We start from the raw sequence: 22232 nt of genomic DNA, 5'->3' as shown, positions 1-22232 counted from the left end.
TGGCACGTTGTGTTTGTTAATCCAAGTTTATCATTTTAAAAGGCTAATTGATCATTAGAAAACCCTTTTGCAATTATGTTAGCACAGCTGAAAACTGTTGTGCTGATTAAAGAAGCAATACAACTGGCCATCTTGAGACTAGTTGAGTATCTGGAGCATCAGCAATTGTGGGTTCGATTACAGGCTCAAAATGGCCAGAGACAAAGAACTTTCTTCTGAAACTCGTCAGTCTATTCTTGTTCTGAGAAATGAAGGCTATTATTCCATGCGAGAAATTGACAAGAAACTGAAGATCTCGTACAGCGCTGTGTACTACTCCCTTCACAGAACAGCGCAAACTGGCTCTAACCAGAATAGAAAGAGGAGTGGGAGGCCCCGGTGCACAACTGAGAAACAGACGCCTCACAGGTCCTCAACTAGCAGCTTCATTAAATAGTACCCGCAAAACACCAGTCTCAACGTCAACAGTGAAGAGGCGACTCCGGGATGCTGACATTAGTTATCTTGTTATTAGTTGTTGTTAGTTGTTATTAGTCCCATCCTTCAACTCCATTCAACCCCTCTCATCTATCTCTTAACACCATCCATATTGGATTTGTATTTGCCATATCTTTTTCAACTGTACTGTGACGTTTTACAAAAGTTCTGAACCCTTCCATTCTCATCGTTTCTACAGATTGTAAATTGAAAATAAACATTTATGCTAAAAATATTATTATATTATTGATTGATTGATTATGACTTTTCAGATCACCCAGTAGTGCTATCTGCAGGGTTAGCTCCAGGTAAATATTGCAATCCTTTAGCCATTCCTGGACCTGTGTCCAAAAACAAGCTACAAATGGACAGTACCAAAACAAATTATCTAATGATTCTGTCTCTTCGCAGCAAAATCTGCAGAGCAGGGAAGATTGTATCCCCCATATAAATAACAATCTATTGGCAGCAATAATTTTATATAATAATTTAAATTGAAACATTTTGAATCCGGCGTCGTTTTGCGTATCAGTTCATAAACACTATGCCATGGAATCGGTATGTCAAAAATCTCTTCCCAACTATTTTTGGTATATGGGACGGCTGTCAATCCTTTGGTCCTTAAAAGAAACTGGTATACTTTTTTATTAATCAACATTTTCTTTAACCAATTATGTTCTTTAATGCAGGGCCGAAAGACAAGTTCCTTACTTTTTCCCCTTTCCACTTTCCTCTTCCATTTTTGCGATAATGCTGCAATTATTTGGTTGTAATTTTGGGTAGAGCAGACATTTCCAAATGTTTTTGTTAGCTGCATGTGCGACATAACTCCACCAGTCCTACCTATGATATCATTACGAAGATTATACCTTTTTCAAACATTAATTCAAAAAAATAATTTTGATCAATTAGTATATTTGAGTTTAACCACAATATTTGTTGCATTATTTCTTCTGTCGTTTCTGGAGGATTAAATTGAAATTGCAACCAACATTCTATGGCTTGTTTTAGAAATAGTGATATTTGGGAGATTATTTCCTTTTCAAATAACTGAAAGTGAGAGGTTGTAACCTGAATAAAGGGGAAAAGGCTATTCTTGAACATTGGGTGAGACAATCTTACTAATTTCCTAGCGAACCAGTTCGGATTTAAGTATACATTTTGTATGACTGAAGTTTTTATTGATAGGTCTAATGCTTTAATATATTTCTGTCCTCCGAATTCATATTCATTATATAAATAGGCCCGTTTCATTTTGTCTGGCTTGCCATTCCAAATAAAATGGAATATTTTTCTCTCATATAATTTTAAAAAACTGTTCGCTAGGCGTAGGCAAGACCATAAGCAAATAGGTAAGCTGGGATAATACTAAAGAGTTAATCAGGGTGATTTTTCCACAAATTGACAGGTATTTACCTTTCCATGGTAGCAAGATCTTATCTATTTTGGCTAACTTTCTATTAAAATGTATTTATTTCATTTGGGATATGTATTCCGAGTATATCCACATAACCATCAGACCATTTTATTGGTAAAATACATGGTAATGTAACATTTTTATTTTTTTGTGATCCAATACGTAATATAGTACATTTATCATAATTTGGTTGTAATCCAGAAAGGTTAGAAAATGTATCTAGATCCTCTATGAGGCTGTGGAGGGATTCAAGTTGTGGATTTAAAAGAAAACATGAATCATCAGCGTACAATGACACCTTTGTTTTTAAGCCCTGGATTTCTAATCCCTTGATATTATTGTTGGATCTGATTTTAATAGCTAACATTTCGATGGCCATAATAAATAGATTTGCCAATAGTGGACAACTTTGTTTCACTCCTCTTGACAGTTTATAACTTTCTGAGAAATAGCCATTATTTACTATTTTACACCTAGGGTTACTATACATGATTTTAACCCATTTTATAAAGAGATTCTCCAAAATTGAAATGCTCCAGGCATTTATATATAAACCCCAGTCGTAATTTATCAAATGCATTTTCAAAGTCTGCTATGAATAGCAGGCCTGGTTTCCCAGATTTTTCATAGTGTTCTATTGTTTCCAGTACTTGCCTTATATTATCTCCAATGTATCGTCCATGTAAAAAACCTGTCTGATTAGACAATACCTTTTTAATTCTAGCGTAAGGGGCCTTCAATTTTTTTAATGGACTGGATCTTTATATTTTCCACTTGTATCCTGTTTCAGTAATAATGAAGTCAGACCTTCTTGAGTGTCTGATAATCTACCATTTACATAGGAGTGGTTAAAACATGCTAATAACGGTCCTCTGAGTATATTAATAAAGGTTTGGTATACCTCGACTGGTATGCCATCCAACCCTGGAGTTTTCCCAGACTTAGTCTTTAATTGCATCCAGAAGTTCCTCCTCTGTAATTTCACCTTCACATAAGTCTTTCTGTATGGTTGTTAATTTTACATTATCAATAGAAAAAAAATCTTGACAATTAGCTTCAGTTAGAAGAGATGGAGGCGACTGAAACGAAAACATATGCTTAAAATACTTTGTTTCCTCATGGGTGACTCCGTCATTTGTAACCAGTTTCAGTAAATTATTTTTGGTAGCATTTCTATGTTGAAGAGAAAAAAAAATATTTGGTGCATTTTCCCACATATTCCATCCAGTTTGCTTTTTTAAAATAATATATTACACTTGATCTTTCTTGAATAAGTTTCTCCATTTCTTTTTGTTTTTCCTCTAATTTATTCTGAGCCTCTATGTTACAGTTTTTATTGCTATCTATCTGTTCTGTTAGACCTTCTATTTCCTTTGTTATTATGGACTGTTTTGACCTAAATTGCTTTTGTTTTTGAGATGAGTACTGAATTGCATGGCCTCTAAAGGCACATTTAAAAGTGTCCCATACAATAAGGGGATTTGCTGTACCTATGTTATGTCGGAAAAAAACAGTTATAAAAATTCCTCGGTCCTAGTTAAAAACAAGTTATCATCCAATAGGCTTTGATTCAATTTCCAATATCCTCGCCCACGTGGAAATTCAGTAAGAGTAATGTATATGCCAATTATATGATGGTCCGACCGCATTCTGTCCCCTATCAACACTTTTTAAACTTTTGGTGCCAACGAGAATGACATAAGAAAGAAGTCAAGACGACTAGCTTGATTAAGTCTCTGCCATGTATATCTCACTAGATCAGGATATTTAAGCCTCCATATATCTACTAGTTCTAATGTATCCATGACATTCACGATTTCCTTAAGAGCATGAGGGTGATAGTTTGTAGTGTGATTTCATTTACGGTCCATTGAGCTATTTAAAACAGTATTATAATCTCCCATCATAATAATAGAGTCTGGTATTGCTTGCAGGGTTGATAATTTATTATATATATATTGTCAAAGAAGTGTGGATCATCATTATGCAGGATAACTTTGTTTCATTTTGATGTGGCAGTGAATCGTCCAGGGATAGATGTTGGAGCATTGTCTCAACGAAGAGCTCGTCGTTCGACTAGCCACTTCCGACATGAACGCGCAGTTACAAGCCCGGGTATCGAGTAAGCGGCGGGTGCACAATCAATATCCACCTTCATAACATGGATGAAACCTGAGCTGGAATGTGAATGCTAAGGCCCGGTTCAGATACAATAGCTAACATAAGACGAGACAAAACTAACCCATTTTAGAGTGTTGTAGAACAGCTGACTGAAGACCGGGCATTCAGATCAATAAGATGCCTCTTTACAAAGACGTGATGAAACTTTCAAACAAAGTAGTCACTTGTTGTAGCAAGGTATTGTAGAGAACGAGTTTCATGAAATACATGCACCAGAAACACGACACACTTTGCAACTTGTCAGAGAAATATCATCAAACTAGCCTAGCTTTTACTGTAGCGAATTGTAGTCTGTCTGTCTGTCTGTGGTACCTTGTGTCTGATGTGCTTTAAGGTGGGGAAGCCACAGAAGTAGAGCTGGCTGCTGTTGATGCTGCGCCCCACGTGGCTCAACGACACGTGCCACGTGTCCATGGGAACTGGTGTCACCCTGGAAAACACCAATCACATCACTGTATGTTAGCGTCAGGTGTGTGTGTGTGTGTGTGTGTATATCTGTGAGTGTGTTCAGTGTGTGTGTATGTGTGTGTGTCTCACCTGACGTGGCAGTGCATGATGTTGGGGAACAGTTCAGGCAGGGTGGAGGTGTAGGGGTAGTCTAGCTCAGTGTCATAGCTGTACACAGCACACTGTGTGTGGCGGTTACGGGCCTTCTCAGCCTTGGTCATGTGATCGTTATAAGGCTCCATCGCAGCAAGCAAACATCTCTGGAAAGGAAACACGCAAATAAATAAGCAACATAAGACAAAGACACGTATGAAGTATGTCATTTACTTTTATTTGTGTGTGTGTGTGTGTCTACGTACCTCATCGATGAAGGGGATGAGCACCACTGCCTCCCACTCCTGTTGTTTTCCGTTAAGGTCCGTCTTGAAGTCCAGAGGGTAATACTCAATGATGCTAGAATTCTCTGATGTCATCAGGTGCTGCACAAAGAATAAAACACAGGTATCAGAACTGTGTGTGTGTGTGTTATGGGAAAGTGTGTTTGTGTGTCATAGGTCCCCACAATGCTGCTATGCGTGCGTGTCTGTCTGTCTGTTACCCTGTAGCTCTGGGGCAGCAAGTCTTTGCTGGCGGAAGGCAGGACTCCCAGCAGCTGCTGGAAAGGCATGAAGGGCTTGCCCATGTCAAAGGTCAACTTCAGATGGGCTATGTTCCGCACATCTGACAGGAAGGGGGCATAGTGATGCGGGTAATACCTAGGACAGAGGGAGGTATTAGTACACACACGCAGAGACAGCGAGCGACAGAGAGAGAGAGAGAGAGAGAGAGAGAGACACAAAGAGAGCGCGAGAGAGAGACACAAAGAGAGCGCGAGAGAGAGACACAAAGAGAGCGCGAGAGACAGAGCGCGAGCCAGAAGAGAGAAGACTGACGGAGAGAGAGAGTGAGAGCCAGGAGAGACACAGAGAGAGCGAGAGCGAGAGCGAGAGCGAGAGCGAGAGCGAGAGCGAGAGCGAGAGCGAGAGCGAGAGCGAGAGAGAGAGAGAGAGACTCACCAGCTCCAGGACTGGACTCCATGGTAGTAGTAATGCAGGATCCACTGGATTCCCTCCACATAGCACAACGCCTGGTTGGCTAGAAAATCACTGAGAACAATCATTTAAAAAAAACTTTAAAAGATTGTCACGGCTAGGGCTGTGGCAGTCATTACATTTTGTCAGCCAGTGATTGTCATGCAAATAACTTCCAGTCTCACGGTAACTGACCGTTACCTAACAAACATGTTTGTTTAGCATCTCCGGCGTCCATGCACAGCCTACAAGCCACTGACGCGGACCTCTGGAACACCTACATTTTAAAAAGTCTAATAAATCCATTTAATATAACCTACACCATCACAATAAATCCATTACTTATTTTAGGCAGGTCACACAAAAACTCCCGCTGCAGAAACGAGACCAAATGTGTGTCTGTTTTATGAAAATCTAGGAATACTTGGCCAAGGAAACATTTCTGGTTAGTCTCAGGGAATGTAAAACAGTTAGGAAGGGAGACTGAAAACCGGATTGAGTGACGTAGTAGCAAATATGTTAAATGAGCAACTATTGAGCATGGAGAGCTTACAAGTTTGACAAAATCACCGTATATTTTCAGTCTAATACGGCTATTTCCTTTTGTAGCTCTTCGTCAGAAGCATGCCTTTTTAACTGTCTTCTCCAAGTTTAGCTGGAATTTAGACCGAAAGGATTTTTCAAATGTGATTGGTTGATGATATGACATTGGCCTACGTATCGCCTTCTGCTGCGCAGAATATCAGATCTCAACAACGATTGGAGAAGTGTTTAACATCCCCAGTACCACATCCTTATTATATACATCTTGTCAAAAGAGCAACGTGACTGCAAACAGAGATCTGTATATAATGATGAGACGCGCATGTCTCTGCACTAACAATGGGAGTCGTAGTCCCAAAGGCGGGAAGGCAGGCGAAAAGGTCCAAAATAAACCCATAGAAATGCATTGGGTTTATTTTGGACAGATTTTGGCGAGGGAAACCTCTCGCTTTGCCTCTTTGCTGCAAAAGAGACAAGTTGGAATGCCTGACTTTTTTGTAAATTAGTTGTGTTAGAATTGTTTGATAAAATGCGGGACATGAGTGTTTGGTTGCGGGACAAAGGGCCAAAATACGGGATTGTCCCACACAATCCGGGACATGTGGTCACCCTACTATTCTGTGTTGAGCGTTTAACAAAGAAACAGGTCCTCATACAGTGAGGGAAAAAAAGGGTTTTGCCACCAAGTACTAAGTCATGTTTTGCAGAGGGGTCAAATATTTATTTCCCCCATTAAAATGCAAATCAATTTATAACATTTTTGACATGCGTTTTTCTGGATTTTGTTGTTGTTATTCTGTCTCTCACTGTTCAAATAAACCTACCATTAAAATTATAGACTGATCATTGCTTTGTCAGTGGGCAAACGTACAAAATCAGCAGGGGATCAAATACTTTTTTCCCCTCACTGTATACAGTGGGGAAAAAAAGTATTTAGTCAGCCACCAATTGTGCAAGTTCTCCCACTTAAAAAGATGAGAGAGGCCTGTTATTTTCATCTTAGGTACACGTCAACTATGACAGACAAAATTAGATTTTTTTTCTCCAGAGAATCACATTGTAGGATTTTTAATGAATTTCTTTGCAAATTATGGTGGAAAATAAGTATTTGGTCAATAACAAAAGTTTCTCAATACTTTGTTATATACCCTTTGTTGGCAATGACACAGGTCAAACGTTTTCTGTAAGTCTTCACAAGGTTTTCACACACTGTTGCTGGTATTTTGGCCCATTCCTCCATGCAGATCTCCTCTAGAGCAGTGATGTTTTGGGGCTGTCGCTGGGCAACACGGACTTTCAACTCCCTCAAATATTTTCTATGGGGTTGAGATCTGGAGACTGGCTAGGCCACTCCAGGACCTTGAAATGCTTCTTACGAAGCCACTCCTTCGTTGCCCAGGCAGTGTGTTTGGGATCATTGTCATGCTGAAAGACCCAGCCACGTTTCATCTTCAATGCCCTTGCTGATGGAAGGAGGTTTTCACTCAAAATCTCACGATACATGGCCCCATTCATTCTTTCCTTTACACGGATCAGTCGTCCTGGTCCCTTTGCAGAAAAACAGCCCCAAAGCATGATGTTTCCACCCCCATGCTTCACAGTAGGTATGGTGTTCTTTGGATGCAACTCAGCATTCTTTGTCCTCCAAACACGACGAGTTGAGTTTTTACCAAAAAGTTATATTTTGGTTTCATCTGACCATATGACATTCTCCCAATCCTCTTCTGGATCATCCAAATGCACTCTAGCAAACTTCAGACGGGCCTGGACATGTACTGGCTTAAGCAGGGGGACACGTCTGCACTGTAGGATTTGAGTCCCTGGCGGCGTAGTGTGTTACTGATGGTAGGCTTTGTTACTTTGGTCCCAGCTCTCTGCAGGTCATTCACGGGGACTTGAATCCATTCAGCCACAAAAGCATTAGTGAGGTCTGGCACTGATGTTGGCCGATTAGGCCTGGCTCACAGTCAGTGTTCCAACACATCCCAAAGGTGTTCGATGGGGTTGAGGTCAGGGCTCTGTGTAGGCCAGTCAAGTTCTTCCGCACTGATCTCGACAAACCATTTCCGTATGGACCTCGCTTTGTGCACGGGGGGATTGTCATGCTGAAACAAGAAAGGGCCTTCCCCAAACTGTTGCCACACAGTTGGAAGCACAGAATCGTCCAGAATGTCATTGTATGCTGTAACATCAAGATTTCCCTTCCCTGGAACTAAGGGGCCTAGCCCAAACTATGAAAAACAGCCCCAGACCATTATTCCTCCACCACCAAACTTTACAGTTGCCACTTTGCATTGGGGCAGGTAGAATTCTCCTGGCATCCGCCAAACCCACATTAGTCCGTCGGACTGCCAGATGGTGCGTGATTCATCACTCGAGAACACGTTTCCACTGCTCCAGAGTCCAATGGCTTCAAGCTTTACACCACTCCAGCCGACGCTTGGCATTGCGCATGGTGATCTTAGGCTTGCGTGCGGCTGCTCGGCCATGGAAACCCATTTCATGAAGCTCCCGACAAACAGTTATTGTACTGACGTTCCTTCCAGAGGCAGTTTGGAACTCGGTAGTGAGTGTTGCAACCGAGGACAGACAATTTTAATGCACTATGCACTTCAGCACTCGGCGGTCCCGTTCTGTGAGCTTGTGTGGCCTACCACTTCGTGGCTGAGCCGTTGTTGCTCCTAGAAGTTTCCAGTTCACGCAACAGCACTTACAGTTGACCGGGGCAGCTCTAGCAGGGCAGAAATTTGACGAACTGACTTGTTGGAAAGGTGGCATCCTATGACGGTGCCACTTTGAAAGTCACTGCAATGCTTATCTATGGAGACTGCATGGCTGTGTGCTCGATTTTATACACTCGTCAGCAATGGGTTTGGCTGAAATAGCAGAATCCACTAATTTGAAGGGGTGTCCACATACTTCTGTATATATAGTGTATGTGTGGAATTATTTTTTCTTTACCCAAAAATAAAACGTCATCCATAGCCTGCACTCGAATAGCGAATGGAGGTTACATGCGGTTAAGTTTTTAATATGCCAGGTAGGCTACACCATTTGTAAAGCGGATTAATGTGCTTCATTTTTAAGAATTTAGCAATAAATATACCTGCACGAGAAAGCTGGGATCCGCTTTTAAATAGTGGCCAGTCAAAACTCTGTTTTCACACGCGATTGCGCAATGACTGGGCTTATAAGAAGACGTTTCACTAAGCTCTGTAGGCTATGGGCTCTCCAACCGTGTTCCACAAACATTATGAAAACATATAGGCCTATGGGCTAGGCTACATGATGCATGCGACTGTTTCTTGCCTTAGACTGCACACGCTGGGCATCATTCACAAGTGATAATATTCTCTCAATGTAATCTTTACATATACTAAATAATATATGTATGAAATTAGTTTTGATATAGAATGGGCCATTCCCATGCCCCTGTCAGAACAGGGGCAGGGTAAAAAAAAAAAAGACGTAATCCGTATGCACTTGAATAGCAAATGGATGACGCTTTTCCCGTGGTTCCTTTTCATGCCAGCCAGGTAGGCTACTCCGGTTGTAAAGCGAAGCAATGTGCTTAATATAGGAAATAAATATAGTAAGCCTATAGAAAGCTGAATAGGACCCTCATCTTTTTCTCACGCAATAGCATAGCTTATAGAAATGTTGCGCAACAGGAAAACGTATTTCATTCCATGCATCAACCAGCTATGAGGAGCTGGCTCTCGCTGCCCAACAGGTGATCCTATACCTCTCAAACTCTGAATGCAAGGCCTCTTATTAAGTGTTTGATTTCATTTTCAATTACATTTGCATTGATGTCAGAGTGATTAGAGGGACAATAGAGCGCTGAGTACCGACCATTAGTGACTGGCCGTTAGCAAGTTTGGTAGGCTACTGATAATCTTTGCTAATGACCATCAGCAGCATCAGAGCACAGTTTTTGAGAAGCCTAGTTAACGTGTCTTAACGGTCACATGGAATTTGACTGCGGTCATGACTCGTGTCTGCCGGTGAGGCAGTAATATAGTCAACGTAACAGCCCTAGTCACGGCTCTACAACGCCATGGTCTTTGCTTATAAAACTAGAAAAATAATTAAAGTTCAGCCCAGTTTGGGGGCAAGAAACTTTTGTAAGAGCATTTCAAGACCGTTAGAGGTCGTAGGAAAATACTTAGAGAATGTTGGGGAAATGTTGGGAGAAGGTTTGGTATACAACTCACTCGGAGACTACCTCCACTCCCATCTTGGTCATGTAGTAGGTGCGTTTGTACTGTCGGAACTCTGCTTCAAACATGTCTTCTTCCTCCCCATCCTCCTCAAAACCTCTGCTGGGGGCTCTGTCCTTGCCCTCATCCAGAGCAGCCAGACACAGAGAGTCTTTCTGCACACACACACACACAGGTCAGCAAGATCTTCATACACACATCTGTATTTGTAGAATGTGTGTGTGTGTGTGTGTGGTCATGTCTCACCAGGTCTTTCTTCCTGGAATCCTTCCAGTGAGCCTCCTCTGCTGCCAGTCCCGCTGCCTCGTTCAAATACTTGTTCCCCACCTTACTCTCAAACCACTTCAGATCCACAAACACCTCATTGAAATGCTCCCTGTCAAACTGGGGGAGAGGAAGAGAGAAAATACAGACAGAAAGGGTAGAGAGAGATTGCGAAACAAGTGTGAGGAAGAAAGAGAGCGTGAGACTCACAGCGACTTGTATCACAATCAGAAATTCATGGTAATTAAATCATTCCACTGATAGTGGATGTTTACTGGTCTCGCTTACCTCTGACAGTTTCTCCAGGTACTTCTCAAAGTTACCCAGGTTCAGGTGGCCATTCTCATTCAGGTATCCTGATGATGAGAAAAGACAACAAAGTTTATTACTTATTACTCACCATATTATTAGTAAAATGTTAGACAGTATAACTCAATTTATCTTACAATTTCTACCGATCTGCATGCCAGTTATGGTTTTCATATGCATATTTCGTGGAACAGTTTAATTTCATTTAGAATAATGTCTTCCTATCTCAAAATCATTGTCATGTGGTTAATCGAAATTCTATCTAAATGAAAATGACACAAATCTAAAAGTAACTTCTATTGCCAGCTATGTAAAAATAGCCTATATAAAGCCAAAAAAAAATAACATTGCAGCCTGCAGGTAGAAAATATCCTGATAAAATTAATATCCTTTAAATTCACATTGGCTACACATGACCTGTCTGCAATGAACTTGAAACATTGTATCAACTATCAACTGGGTCCTGCCCGAAGCTCATGCTAGCAAACTTAAAACAACAAATATTCTGGGCCCTCAGGACACACACAGCTGTAGGCCATGTGCAAGGGATAAGAAGTAATCAGGTAGGCCTATTTTATGACGTTTCAACTGGATCAGAGCATGACATTTTTCCCTTTCACACTGAGTGGTTATCGAAAGGGAGAGAGCTGGAAAGATTTTTCAAATACATACAGGAACTATTGTCATTCTCAATGGATGTAAAAACAGACTACTTGTTGTTTGAGGTGAAGAAAAAATTACTTTGAGAAGCTCCACAGCTCATTAGTGGTGGTGAGTTAAGAAAATCAGAAATACTATCAAATCCCCAAATGGGCACATTTATAGGCCTACATTTGCTGTACTACTGGTGATATACAGTGCTATGAAAAAGTATTTGCCCCCTTTCTAATTTTCTCTACTTTTGCATATTTGTGATCCTGAATGTTATCAGATCTTCAACCAAAACCTAATATTAGATAAAGGGAACATAAGTGGTTAAGAGCATAGTGCCAGTAACCGAAAGGTTGCTGGTTCTAATCCCCGAGCCGACTAGGTGAGAAATCTGTCGATGTGCCCTTGAGCAAGGCACTTAACCCTAATTGCTCCAGTAAGTCGCTCTGGATAAGAGCGTCTGCTAAATGACTAAAATGTAAAAATAAGTGAACAAATAACAACAATTACATATGTATTTCATAAACAAAGTTATGCAACACCCAATTTCCCTGTGTGAAAAAGTAATTGCCCCCTTACACTCAATAACTGGTTGTGCCACCTTTAGCTGCAATGACTCCAACCAAATGATTCCTGTAGTTGTTGATCAGTCTCTCACGTCGCTGTGGAGGAATTTTGGCCCACTCTTCCATGCAGAACTGCTTTAACTCAGTGACGTGTGGGTTTTCAAGCATGAACTGCTCGTTTCATGTCCTGCCACAACATCTCAATTGGGATTAGGTCTGGACTTTGACTAGGCCATTCCAACATTTCCAATTTGTTGCTTTTTAGCAATTTTCATGTAGACTTGATTGTGTGTTTTGGATCATTGTCTTGCTGCATGACCCAGCTGCGCTTCAGCTTCAGCTCACAGACGGATGGTCTGACATTCTCCTGTAGAATTCTCTGATACAGAGCAGAATTCATGGTTCCTTCTATTAAGGCAAGTCGTCCAGGTCCTGAGGCAGCAAAGCATCCCCAAACCATCACACCACCACCATGCTTGGCAGGAGAGAGCACATTCTGGAGAGAGATGTCTGTTGTGCATCACACTACCCTTCTTCTTAGACTGTGGCATCCCCGCTGCCTCCGCAATGGATTAGTCCACTGAGACAGGCGCGAATCAGACAGGTGTCTCGCGTGCCATAAAAAATATATATTTGCAACTGCTCGACTAAAAAAAATCTTGGTCGACCAACAGCCTATTGAACAAACAATAGACCAGTCGACTAAATGGGGTCAGCCCTAATTTGTGAGCTTGTCCGTGTGTTCTCACCTCCTAGTGTTGGCAGCACACTGATGTAAGTGCGGTAGAGGAGAGGCAGGGCGTCGTGGTTGATGTGAAGATGAGGAAGATGAGGGATGAAGTCATTTCCAACAAGAAAGCCCATCAGGATCCAGTCATCTATGATTCGCTCCAGGTCGTACTCAAATGAGATCTTATTCTGTCAAACAACCAATCGAAAGAGATATTATTGAGAAACAACCAACAGGATGAGATCTTACTGTAAGGAACAACTAATCATATGATCTTATTCTTATTCAAACCATTCATAGACAACTGATAGTGTGTATTCATCACTTAAAGGGGTGTTTATGTTGCATCTACTGTATTGGTCACACTCCAGCAAGATTTTATTTTGTGTGAATGTGTCTTACCTTAACTTCAGAGAACTCGTAGTCTATGTACTCCCTAAATAGTGACAGGTGGAGTAGGTGGAAGGTTGTCTCCTCTGGAGCAGTTATTCTGCAGGAGGGGAATACATACTTATTACTAGGGATGGGTATTTGAAATTATACTGAACAAAAATATAAAACGCAACATGTAAAGTGTTGGTCCCATGTTTCATGAGCTGAAATAAAGATCCCAGAAATTTTCCATAAGCACAAAAGCTTATTTCTCTAAAATGTTGTGCACACATTTGATTACATCCCTGTTAGTGAGCATTTCTCCTTTGCCAATATAATCCATCCACAGGTGTGGCATATCAAGAAACTGATTAAACAGCATGATCATTACACAGGTTCACCTTGTGCTGGGGACAATAAAAGGCCACTCGAAAATGTGCAGTTTTGTCACACAACACAATGCCACAGATGTCTCATGTTTTGAGGGAGCATGCAATTGGCATGCTGACTGCAGGAATGTCCACCAGAACTGTTGCCAGAAAATGTGTCTACCATAAGCCGCCTTCAATGTCGTTTTAAAGAATTTGGCAGTACATCCAACCGGCCTCACAACCGCAGACCAGGTGTAACCATGCCAGCCCAGGACCTACACATCCGGCTTCTTTACCTGGGGATCGTCTGAGACCAGCAACCCGGACAGCTGATGAAACTGAGGAGTATTTCTGTCTGTAATAAAGCCCTTTTGTGGTGAAAAACTCATTCTGATTGGTTGGGCCTGGCTCCCCAGTGGGTGGGCCTATGCCCTCCCAGGCCCACCCATGGCTGCACCCCTGCCCAGTCATGTGAAATACATAGATTAACTCAAATTTTATTGGTCGCATACACATGTTTAGCATATGTTATTGCGGGTGTAGCGAAATGCTTGTGATCCTTGCTCCAACAGTGCAGTAATATCTAACAATACACAACAATACACACAAATGTAAAAAGTAAAAGAATGGAATTAAGAAATACAGAACGTGAGAAATGACAAACAAAAAATACCGCAAAGTTGCTTAGGAGCCTTAAACAAGGTGGACATGTCTATTGGTGCCATCTTGCTCATGATTAGGACCTAATGAATTTATTTCAATTGACTGATTTCCTTATATGAACTGTAACGCAGTAAAATCGTTGAAATTGTTGCATGTTGCATTTATATTTCTGTTCAGTATATTTCACTATTAGAATAATATGATGACATTTTTGCAGTTATCCGGATAGTCAATTCTATAAAAACATATGCATAATTATATAATTTTACAAATCCTGAACAATCCGAAGATGAAAATTATGAGGGCAGAAGTAAGCTACCACAACACCGGACATGCTGCTATTCTTCGGTAGTTTCTGGCTAACAGCAACAGTGAAAGAGAAGTCTGATTTTCGCCCTGATAGAACTGAGTATCTTTCTGGTGAGTGTTTTGCATTTGCATTGATCTGTGTCAGGTCTTGTGGAACCTCCGTTATATGCGTGCCTGTAATTGCTATTTGAAGTGGAGAAAATAGCATAGCATTGTTAGGGCTACATGCGCTAGCGCAATGCACCGTCATAAAAACTACATTCAAATGATTGCTTTTAAGAATGTAAAATGTAATGGTATATCCCTGTATGTATCAATGTCACAATGTAATTTCATTTAATATAGACAAAGCTTTTTTAATTGCCTACAATTTTTTCCTCCAAAAATGAACACACAAGTAATCGAATACTAACTTCCGTTCAGATATTCGAATAAGTGCCCTTCCCTACTTATTACTCTGTCTTACAAACACACACACACACCTCTTCTGGTTTTTCTTCCCTCCAAAGCGGACCTCTTCTCTAAGTAGGGAGAAGTGTGGCTCATGGCTGGTCAGACCTAACATCATCTGTAGGAGAGGAGTGAGAGATATTATAGTTAACACAACAGCCCTTATATCACAGCATACCTGAGTTAGTCTAACTAGTAAGATAACAACTGTAAAATTCTGACACAGAAATTACCAGAGACGTACACATCTGCTATCGTACACACATAATACATATCACACACCCTCCCTGATACACATCTGGGCCATCTCTCGTTCTCTCTCTCACACACACACACACACGGGCCACCCACCAGGTCAGCGTCCAGGCCATAGAGACAGTGGCGAGTGTTTGGGTTGTGTCCTGGCTTGGCGTTTTCAGAGCGGATAAACTCCATGATCTTGTGCTCTCCTTCTCCCGGCGTCTGAGAGGGAAACAGCGTTACAGTTAGGGCTGTTGCGGTGGCAGTATTACCGCGACACCGGCAGTATGTGCTTTTAAAACTCACCTCACTGTGATTGATCAATTTCAAGAAAGAAGTTCAACAACAGGTTGAAAGTGAGTGGAAAACATGGTCATTGTGGATGTTGTTTCAAAAGCCTTCTAAAGGTGATGATTAATTCAAAACACCCATATGCATATTAGAGATATATGCATTCACATAGGCCTATATATGAGCCTGTGCCCGAAAAAAACCCTGAATTAAAATAATGATTGTGCCGTTATACAATACATCAGGGATCATCAACTACATTCAGCCGCGGGCCGATTTCTTCTTGAGCGGATGGTTGGGGGGGCCAGAACATAATTACAAATTATTTGTAGATTGCAAATTGACCGCAAGAAGCCCAAACAGATATAATATTTGACTAAAACAATCATTTCAAACCTTGCTAACATTTGTATATGATCACGTGTCTCTCTATTATGCGTGAAAATACATTTTACATTTATATTTTAGTCATTCAGCAGACGCTCTTATCCACAGCGACTTACAGGAGCAATTAGGGTTAAGTGCCTTGCTCCAGGGCACAGACAGATTTTTCACCTAGTCGACTCGGGAATTCGAACCAGCAACCTTTCAGTTACTAGCCCAGCGGTTACTGGCCCAGCGCTCTTAACCGCTAGGCTACCTGCCGCCCAGATTTCCCAAATTAAAATCACTTGGAGACGATTTCCTGGTGTTTTTATAGTTTTTTTATGTCCAACAACTAAAATTCAACAGAAAATTTGGGGGGCCAAATAAAGCCACCAGTTGGGAAACCCTGCAATACATAGCGTATCCGCATATTAAAGGCAGAAAAGCATTTTTTTAAAACAGATTTAAGGTATCTTTGGTACATAATTGGTCTCGCATAAATTAAACAAATTCAGAGTTATTATCACCTTAGAAATTGTAGGCTTAATTCAAAACACCCATATGCATTTTAGAGATATATGCATTCGCATAGGCCTATATATGAGCCCGTGGCCCAAAAAAACCCTGAATTAAAATAATGATTGTGCCGTTATACAATACATCAGGGATCATCAACAAAAATTCAACAGAAAACTCGGGGGGCCAAATAAAGCCACCAGTTGGGGAACCCTGCAATACATAGCCTATCCGCATATTGAAGAAGGCAGAAATGTTTTTAACAAATTCAGAGTTAGCCTACAATTATAGTGAATTTGTATTTTATTTTCAATAGCATAGTAATAGGGAATGTTTTGTATTTTCATAATTAATAGGCTGACACATTACCTTTAGTTACAGAATATCTCATTTCCATCTCCTAAGAGTGTGCAAAGCTGTCATCAAGGCAAAGGGTGGCTATTTGAAGAATCTCAAATATAAAATATATTTTGATTTGTTTAACACTTTTTTGGTTACTACATGATTTCATGTGTTATTTCATCGTTTTGATGTCTTCACTATTATTCTACAATGTAGAAAATAGCAAAAATAAAGAAAAACCCTTGAATTAGTAGGTGTTCTAAAACTTTTGACCAGTAGTATACAGTGCATTCGGAAAGTATTCAGACCCCTTGACTTTTTCAAAATTTTGTTCCGTTACAACCTTATTCTAAAATTGATTAAATTCATATTTTTCCTCATCAATCTACACAATACCCCATAAAGACAAAGCAAAAACTGGTTTTTAGAAACTTTTGCAAATATATAAAATATACAAAACAGAAATACCTTTTTACATAAGTATTCAGACCCTTTGTTATGAGACTTGAAAATGAGCTCAGGTGCATCCTGTTTCCATTGATCATCCTTGAGATGGACTCCAATCAAGTTGTAGAAACACCTGTTGTAAATTCAATTGATTGCACATGATTTGGAAAGGCACACACCAGTCTATATAAAGGTCCCACAGTTAGTGCATGTCAGAGCAAACACCAAGCCATGAGGTCGAAGGAATTGTCCGTAGAGCTCCGAGACAGGATTGTGTCGAGGCACAGATCTGGGGAAGGTACCAAAAAAATGTCTTCAGCTTTGAAGGACACCAAAGAACAGTGGCCTCCATCATTCTTAAATGGAAGAAGTTTGGAACCAACAAGACACTTCCTAGAGCTGGCCGCCCGGCCAAACTGAGCAATTGGGGGAGAAGGGCCTTGGTCAGGGAGGTGACCAAGAACCCGGTGGTCACTCTGACAGAGCTTTAGAGTTCCTCTGTGGAGATGGGAGAATCTTCCATAAGGACAAGCATCTCTGCAGCACTCCACCAATCTTGCCTTTATGGTAGAGTGGCCAGACGGAAGCCACTCCTCAGTAAAAGGCACATGACAGCCCGCTTGGAGTTTGCCAAAAGGCACCTAAAGACTCTCAGACCATGAGAAACAAGATTCTCTGGTCTGATGAAACCTAGATTGAACTCTTTGGCCTTAATGCCAAGCGTCACGTCTGGAAGAAAACTGGCACCATCCCTACAGTGAAGCATGGTGGTGGCAGCATCATGCTGTGGGGATGTTTTTCAGCGGCAGGGACTGGGAGACTAGTCAGGATCGAGGGAAAGATGAACGGAGCAAAGTACAGCGAGATCCTTGATGAAAACCTGCTCCAGAGCGCTCAGGATCTCAGGCTGGGGCAAAGGTTCACATTCCAACAGGACAACGACCCTAAGCACACAGCCAAGACAACGCAGGAGTGGCTTCGGGACAAGTCTCTGAATGTCCTTGAGTGGCCCAGCCAGAGGCCGGACTTAAACCCGATCTAACATCTCTGGAGACCTGAAAATAGCTGTGCAGTGACGCTCCCCATCCAACCTGACAGAGCTTGAGAGGATCTGCAGAGAAGAATGGGAGAAACTCCCCAAATACAAGTGTGCCAAGCTTGTAGCCTCATACCCAAGAAGACTTGAGGCTGTAATCGCTGCCAAAGGTGCTTCAACAAAGTACTGAGTAAACGGTCTGAATATTTATGTAAATGTGATATTTCCGGGTTTTCTTATTCTATACATTTGCAAAAATTCCCAAAAAACTTTTGGCTTTGTCACTATTTAATACATTTTAGAATAAGGCTGTAACATAACAAAACGTGGAAAATTCAAGGGGTCTGAATACTTTCCGAATGCACTGTATAAGCATATCTTGTCTGCTAAATGAACAAGCCTACAGCATGGCGCATAGCCACATAACATCCAGTAGGCCAACTCATATTCTATTCTTCTGAAATATATTTTCTTCATATCATAGTGTTTCTTTATAAATAAATAAATAATGGATTTATTGTGGTGTATTTTCAATTGATTTATTATACTTTTTTTAAATGTAGATGTTCCAAAGGCGTATGTGTGGAGGCCTGAAGATGCTAAACGTGTTCATGTTAATTAACGGTCAATTACCGTTAGACAGGCAGCCTTTTGCATGACAACCAGCTGCCAAAATGTAATGACAGCCACAACCCTAGTTACAGTCAGTCACAGAGGCAAACACATGTAAAGTCACACACACACACACACACATTATGAAACATTTGTGGGGAAATCTGGGAAATGTGCAATGGAAACACACACACAAAGACAGACACACACACAGTGTCCCCAGCCCTCACCTCGTGTCCAGAAAGGTAGACGTTGACTCCTTGCCAGGCATTGTCTGTGGACAGTTTACTGTTGACAAAGTACTTGAGCTGCTCCTGTAGCCTGGCCATGAAGTCCGTCCCTACAGGAGAGACATGATGGGTCGTATTCATCAGGCACGAAATGGAAGAAAACAGACTAAAACCTGAACTTAAGAAATAGTAAGAAAATAAGAAAAGCTAAATTTCCTTTTCTGTTAGAAAACGTTTTGCTATGGTGTGCCCTAATGAATACTAACACCTTCATTCATGACAACTATATCCTAAAACCTAGGATTTGGATGAGGGTATGAGCTGACAGATAGATGGGTGGAGAAGTGGATGGATTTTGTAGTAGGCTACATACCTGGTGTGATGCAGTTGGAGTCAAAGCGGGCCTCAGAGGGTAGGACCTCTCCTTTCTCCAGGGCCTTCTTTATCTTGTCCTCTGCTTCTTTGGCCGACCTTAACAAGACACATATAAGTGATTGATTAGTTGAGTAATGACGATGTGTGGTCCATCACTATGTCACTCTATCACAGATACAGCACATAAAGTACACATTAAGTTAATATCATCATGATCATTACCTGAATCTCCTGCCTCTCTGCTGGTTCATCTTGGCCCGAGGAGCCACCCCGTCCACGGCCATGAAGAACACCTTCCTGGGCTTGATGATCCTGAACAGCACCTCCAGGTAGTGGAAGATGTCTGCAAAGATCTTCTCCTCTGAGATACGGAAGTGGACATCCTCATCGTTTGGGTGGGAGCACTGGTGGATGATGCCATTCATATCCAGGTAGAGGTTGTCAAACTCCGGAATCTGGAGGAGAGGGGGAAAGGGGAATGTTGGAGTAGTCTGTCTATCTACCATCTAGCTATAGCAAGTGGATAATCGCATCAAACCTTGAATAATGGAGGAAGTGTATTTATGAGTTGAGGATAAAAATGAACTAATGGGATTAATTGGAAACTGTAGGAAGATGTGGATTATTATTTAGGAAACATGCAGAGTTAACACGCATGTAGCTAAACCATGGCATGACTCAGGGCAGAGGGTCACAGAGTCGACTGTGGCCTGAGGTCAATATTCCACACCCTAATGCATATTGCATACCTGGCGATCAGTGATGTAAAGTACAAATACTTTAAAGTACTACTTAAATACTATTTTTGGGTGTGTGTACTTTACTATTTATATTTTTGACAACTTTTACTCCACTACATTCCTAAAGAAAATTTATTTTTTTACTCCCATACATTTTCCTGACACCCAAAAGGACTCGTTGCAATTTCGAATGCTCAGGCAGGACATCAATATAGTCAAATTCACGCACCTATCAATATAATTCGTACTTTTCCCACCACCGCTGGCGATACATTTCTGCTAAACTGGCAGTGATCTCGGTAGTGTTGCATCAGGTCGACGACTGTAATATTTGTTATTTGTTAATGTTCTATTTAGCTACTTGACTAACTTAACTAAGTATAACTAGCTAACATAGGCCTTATTCAAACACTGTAGGCTAACGTTATATGTTATGATAATCTAAATGGAGCTGGTAGTAGTAACTTAAACTAGCTGCCTAATTTACCTAGAGAGAAATGGAGTGAAACAAGAAATTAGCTAGTAAATATTGGTTGCTAGCTGTAGCTATGTTTATCTGTACAATAACATGTTGAGTTATTTATTACCATAGTAATCATATCAGTAGCGAGTGCAGCAGAGTGGAAACAGCAATACGTGGAGATGAAACCGTTATAGGCCTGCTGTATTTCGCTTGCTAGCTAACTGCAACAGTATTAACTAGCAAAGTAGAATTTCGATATCATACCTGATGTTCCTTGACAACTTCACTCAGGCAAGGGTATCGCTCTGAAATCCATCGGTAGAATTTCGGTACTCCCATCTCGACCACAAACTCTTCCCTTGGAGATAAATTTATACAATTTCAACAGTATAAGAGATGTGTAAAGTAACACGAGAAGTTGTTTTTGCTACGTGGTCCGGGGTTTTGTTTCTGTAGCAGCTACGCTAACTAGCTAGCTTCTACTGCTTCTTCTTCTTCAGTGGGGTTTATCCGCGGTTGGCATCCAACGTTATGGTGCATTACCGCCACCTACTGTACTGGAGTGTTGGCCTGAGACAGGGCGAAACTAAATCCTACCTGCCACCCCCGTTGTTCTTAAAAAAGATAACAACATATTTGAGACTATATCTAATGACGTTCTACTCAATATACTCTTTAAACTAATTTCCTGTATCCCCTTCGCCCTCATACTAGATCTCATCCTCTCTCTTTCATTTACAGTTTAGTCATTTAGCAGACGCTCTTATCCAGAGCGACTTACAGTTAGTGAGTGCATACATTTTTCATACTGGCCCCCCGTGGGCTGCCCACACTGTAGCAATACATGCTCCACGGTCTCTGTTTCCTGACAATAATCACACTTTCCTGTTGAATGCTTTCCTATCACATGTAATGTCTTATTCAACTGGCTGTGTCCCACCCTTAATCTTGTAAAAATAGTCTCCTCTCTTCTGTCCCTTCCTGCCTTTCCTCTGTCCTTTAAATAAATGCCTTCCCTTATTATCTCTATTCCACTGCTCCTAACATCTCTGCACCAGCACTGTATATATCAGTCTTTTTGCCTCTGCCTTGCTCATCAACTAAATGCATACTCTTCAATCGAACGCTGCTGGCACCCGCCCACCCGACTAGAATCACTACTCTCGACGGGTCTGACCTAGAGTATGTGGGCAACTACAAATATCTAGGTGTCTGTTTAGACTGTAAACTCTCCTTCCAGACTCACATTAAGAATCTCCAATCCAAAGTTAAATCTAGAATCAGCTTCCTATTTCGCAAACAAAGCCTCCTTCACTCATGCTACCAAACATGCCCTCGTAAAACTGACTATCCTACCGATCCTTGACTTCAGCGATGTCATTTACAAAATAGCCTCCAACACTCTACTCAGCAAATTGGATGTTGTCTATCACAGTGCCATCCGTTTTGTCACCAAAGCCCCATACACTACCCACCACTGTGACCTGTACGCTCTTGCTGGCTGGCCCTCACTACATATTCGTCGCCAAAC

The 22232-nt window shown here is 41.2% G+C and overlaps 1 protein-coding gene across 3 annotated transcripts in view; it reads right to left on the bottom strand.

Annotated features, from left to right (window-relative positions):
• Positions 1 to 21188, bottom strand: part of LOC121580845 (5'-3' exoribonuclease 1) — a 39500-nt gene extending 18312 nt beyond the window's left edge. For all 3 annotated transcript variants that reach the window (XM_041895927.2, XM_041895929.2, XM_041895928.2), the window contains exons 1-16: positions 20966 to 21188; positions 19721 to 19953; positions 19497 to 19594; positions 19124 to 19233; positions 15395 to 15505; positions 15076 to 15161; positions 13281 to 13368; positions 12898 to 13066; positions 10911 to 10978; positions 10605 to 10742; positions 10353 to 10513; positions 5578 to 5667; positions 5121 to 5277; positions 4882 to 5001; positions 4613 to 4782; positions 4388 to 4505 (exon numbers count right to left, since the gene is read on the bottom strand). In XM_041895927.2, the coding sequence (XP_041751861.2) occupies positions 4388 to 4505; positions 4613 to 4782; positions 4882 to 5001; positions 5121 to 5277; positions 5578 to 5667; positions 10353 to 10513; positions 10605 to 10742; positions 10911 to 10978; positions 12898 to 13066; positions 13281 to 13368; positions 15076 to 15161; positions 15395 to 15505; positions 19124 to 19233; positions 19497 to 19594; positions 19721 to 19953; positions 20966 to 21040 (1992 nt within the window). In that variant the 5' untranslated portion in view covers positions 21041 to 21188. The remainder of the gene's footprint in view (positions 1 to 4387; positions 4506 to 4612; positions 4783 to 4881; positions 5002 to 5120; positions 5278 to 5577; positions 5668 to 10352; positions 10514 to 10604; positions 10743 to 10910; positions 10979 to 12897; positions 13067 to 13280; positions 13369 to 15075; positions 15162 to 15394; positions 15506 to 19123; positions 19234 to 19496; positions 19595 to 19720; positions 19954 to 20965) is intronic.
• Positions 21189 to 22232: the final 1044 nt, after the last annotated feature.

The sequence above is a fragment of the Coregonus clupeaformis genome, chromosome 14 (assembly GCF_020615455.1).
Source record: "Coregonus clupeaformis isolate EN_2021a chromosome 14, ASM2061545v1, whole genome shotgun sequence".
Taxonomy (NCBI): Eukaryota; Metazoa; Chordata; class Actinopteri; order Salmoniformes; family Salmonidae; genus Coregonus; species Coregonus clupeaformis.
Note: the sequence above shows the minus strand (reverse complement) of the source record. Positions and strands in the feature narration are given on the sequence as shown.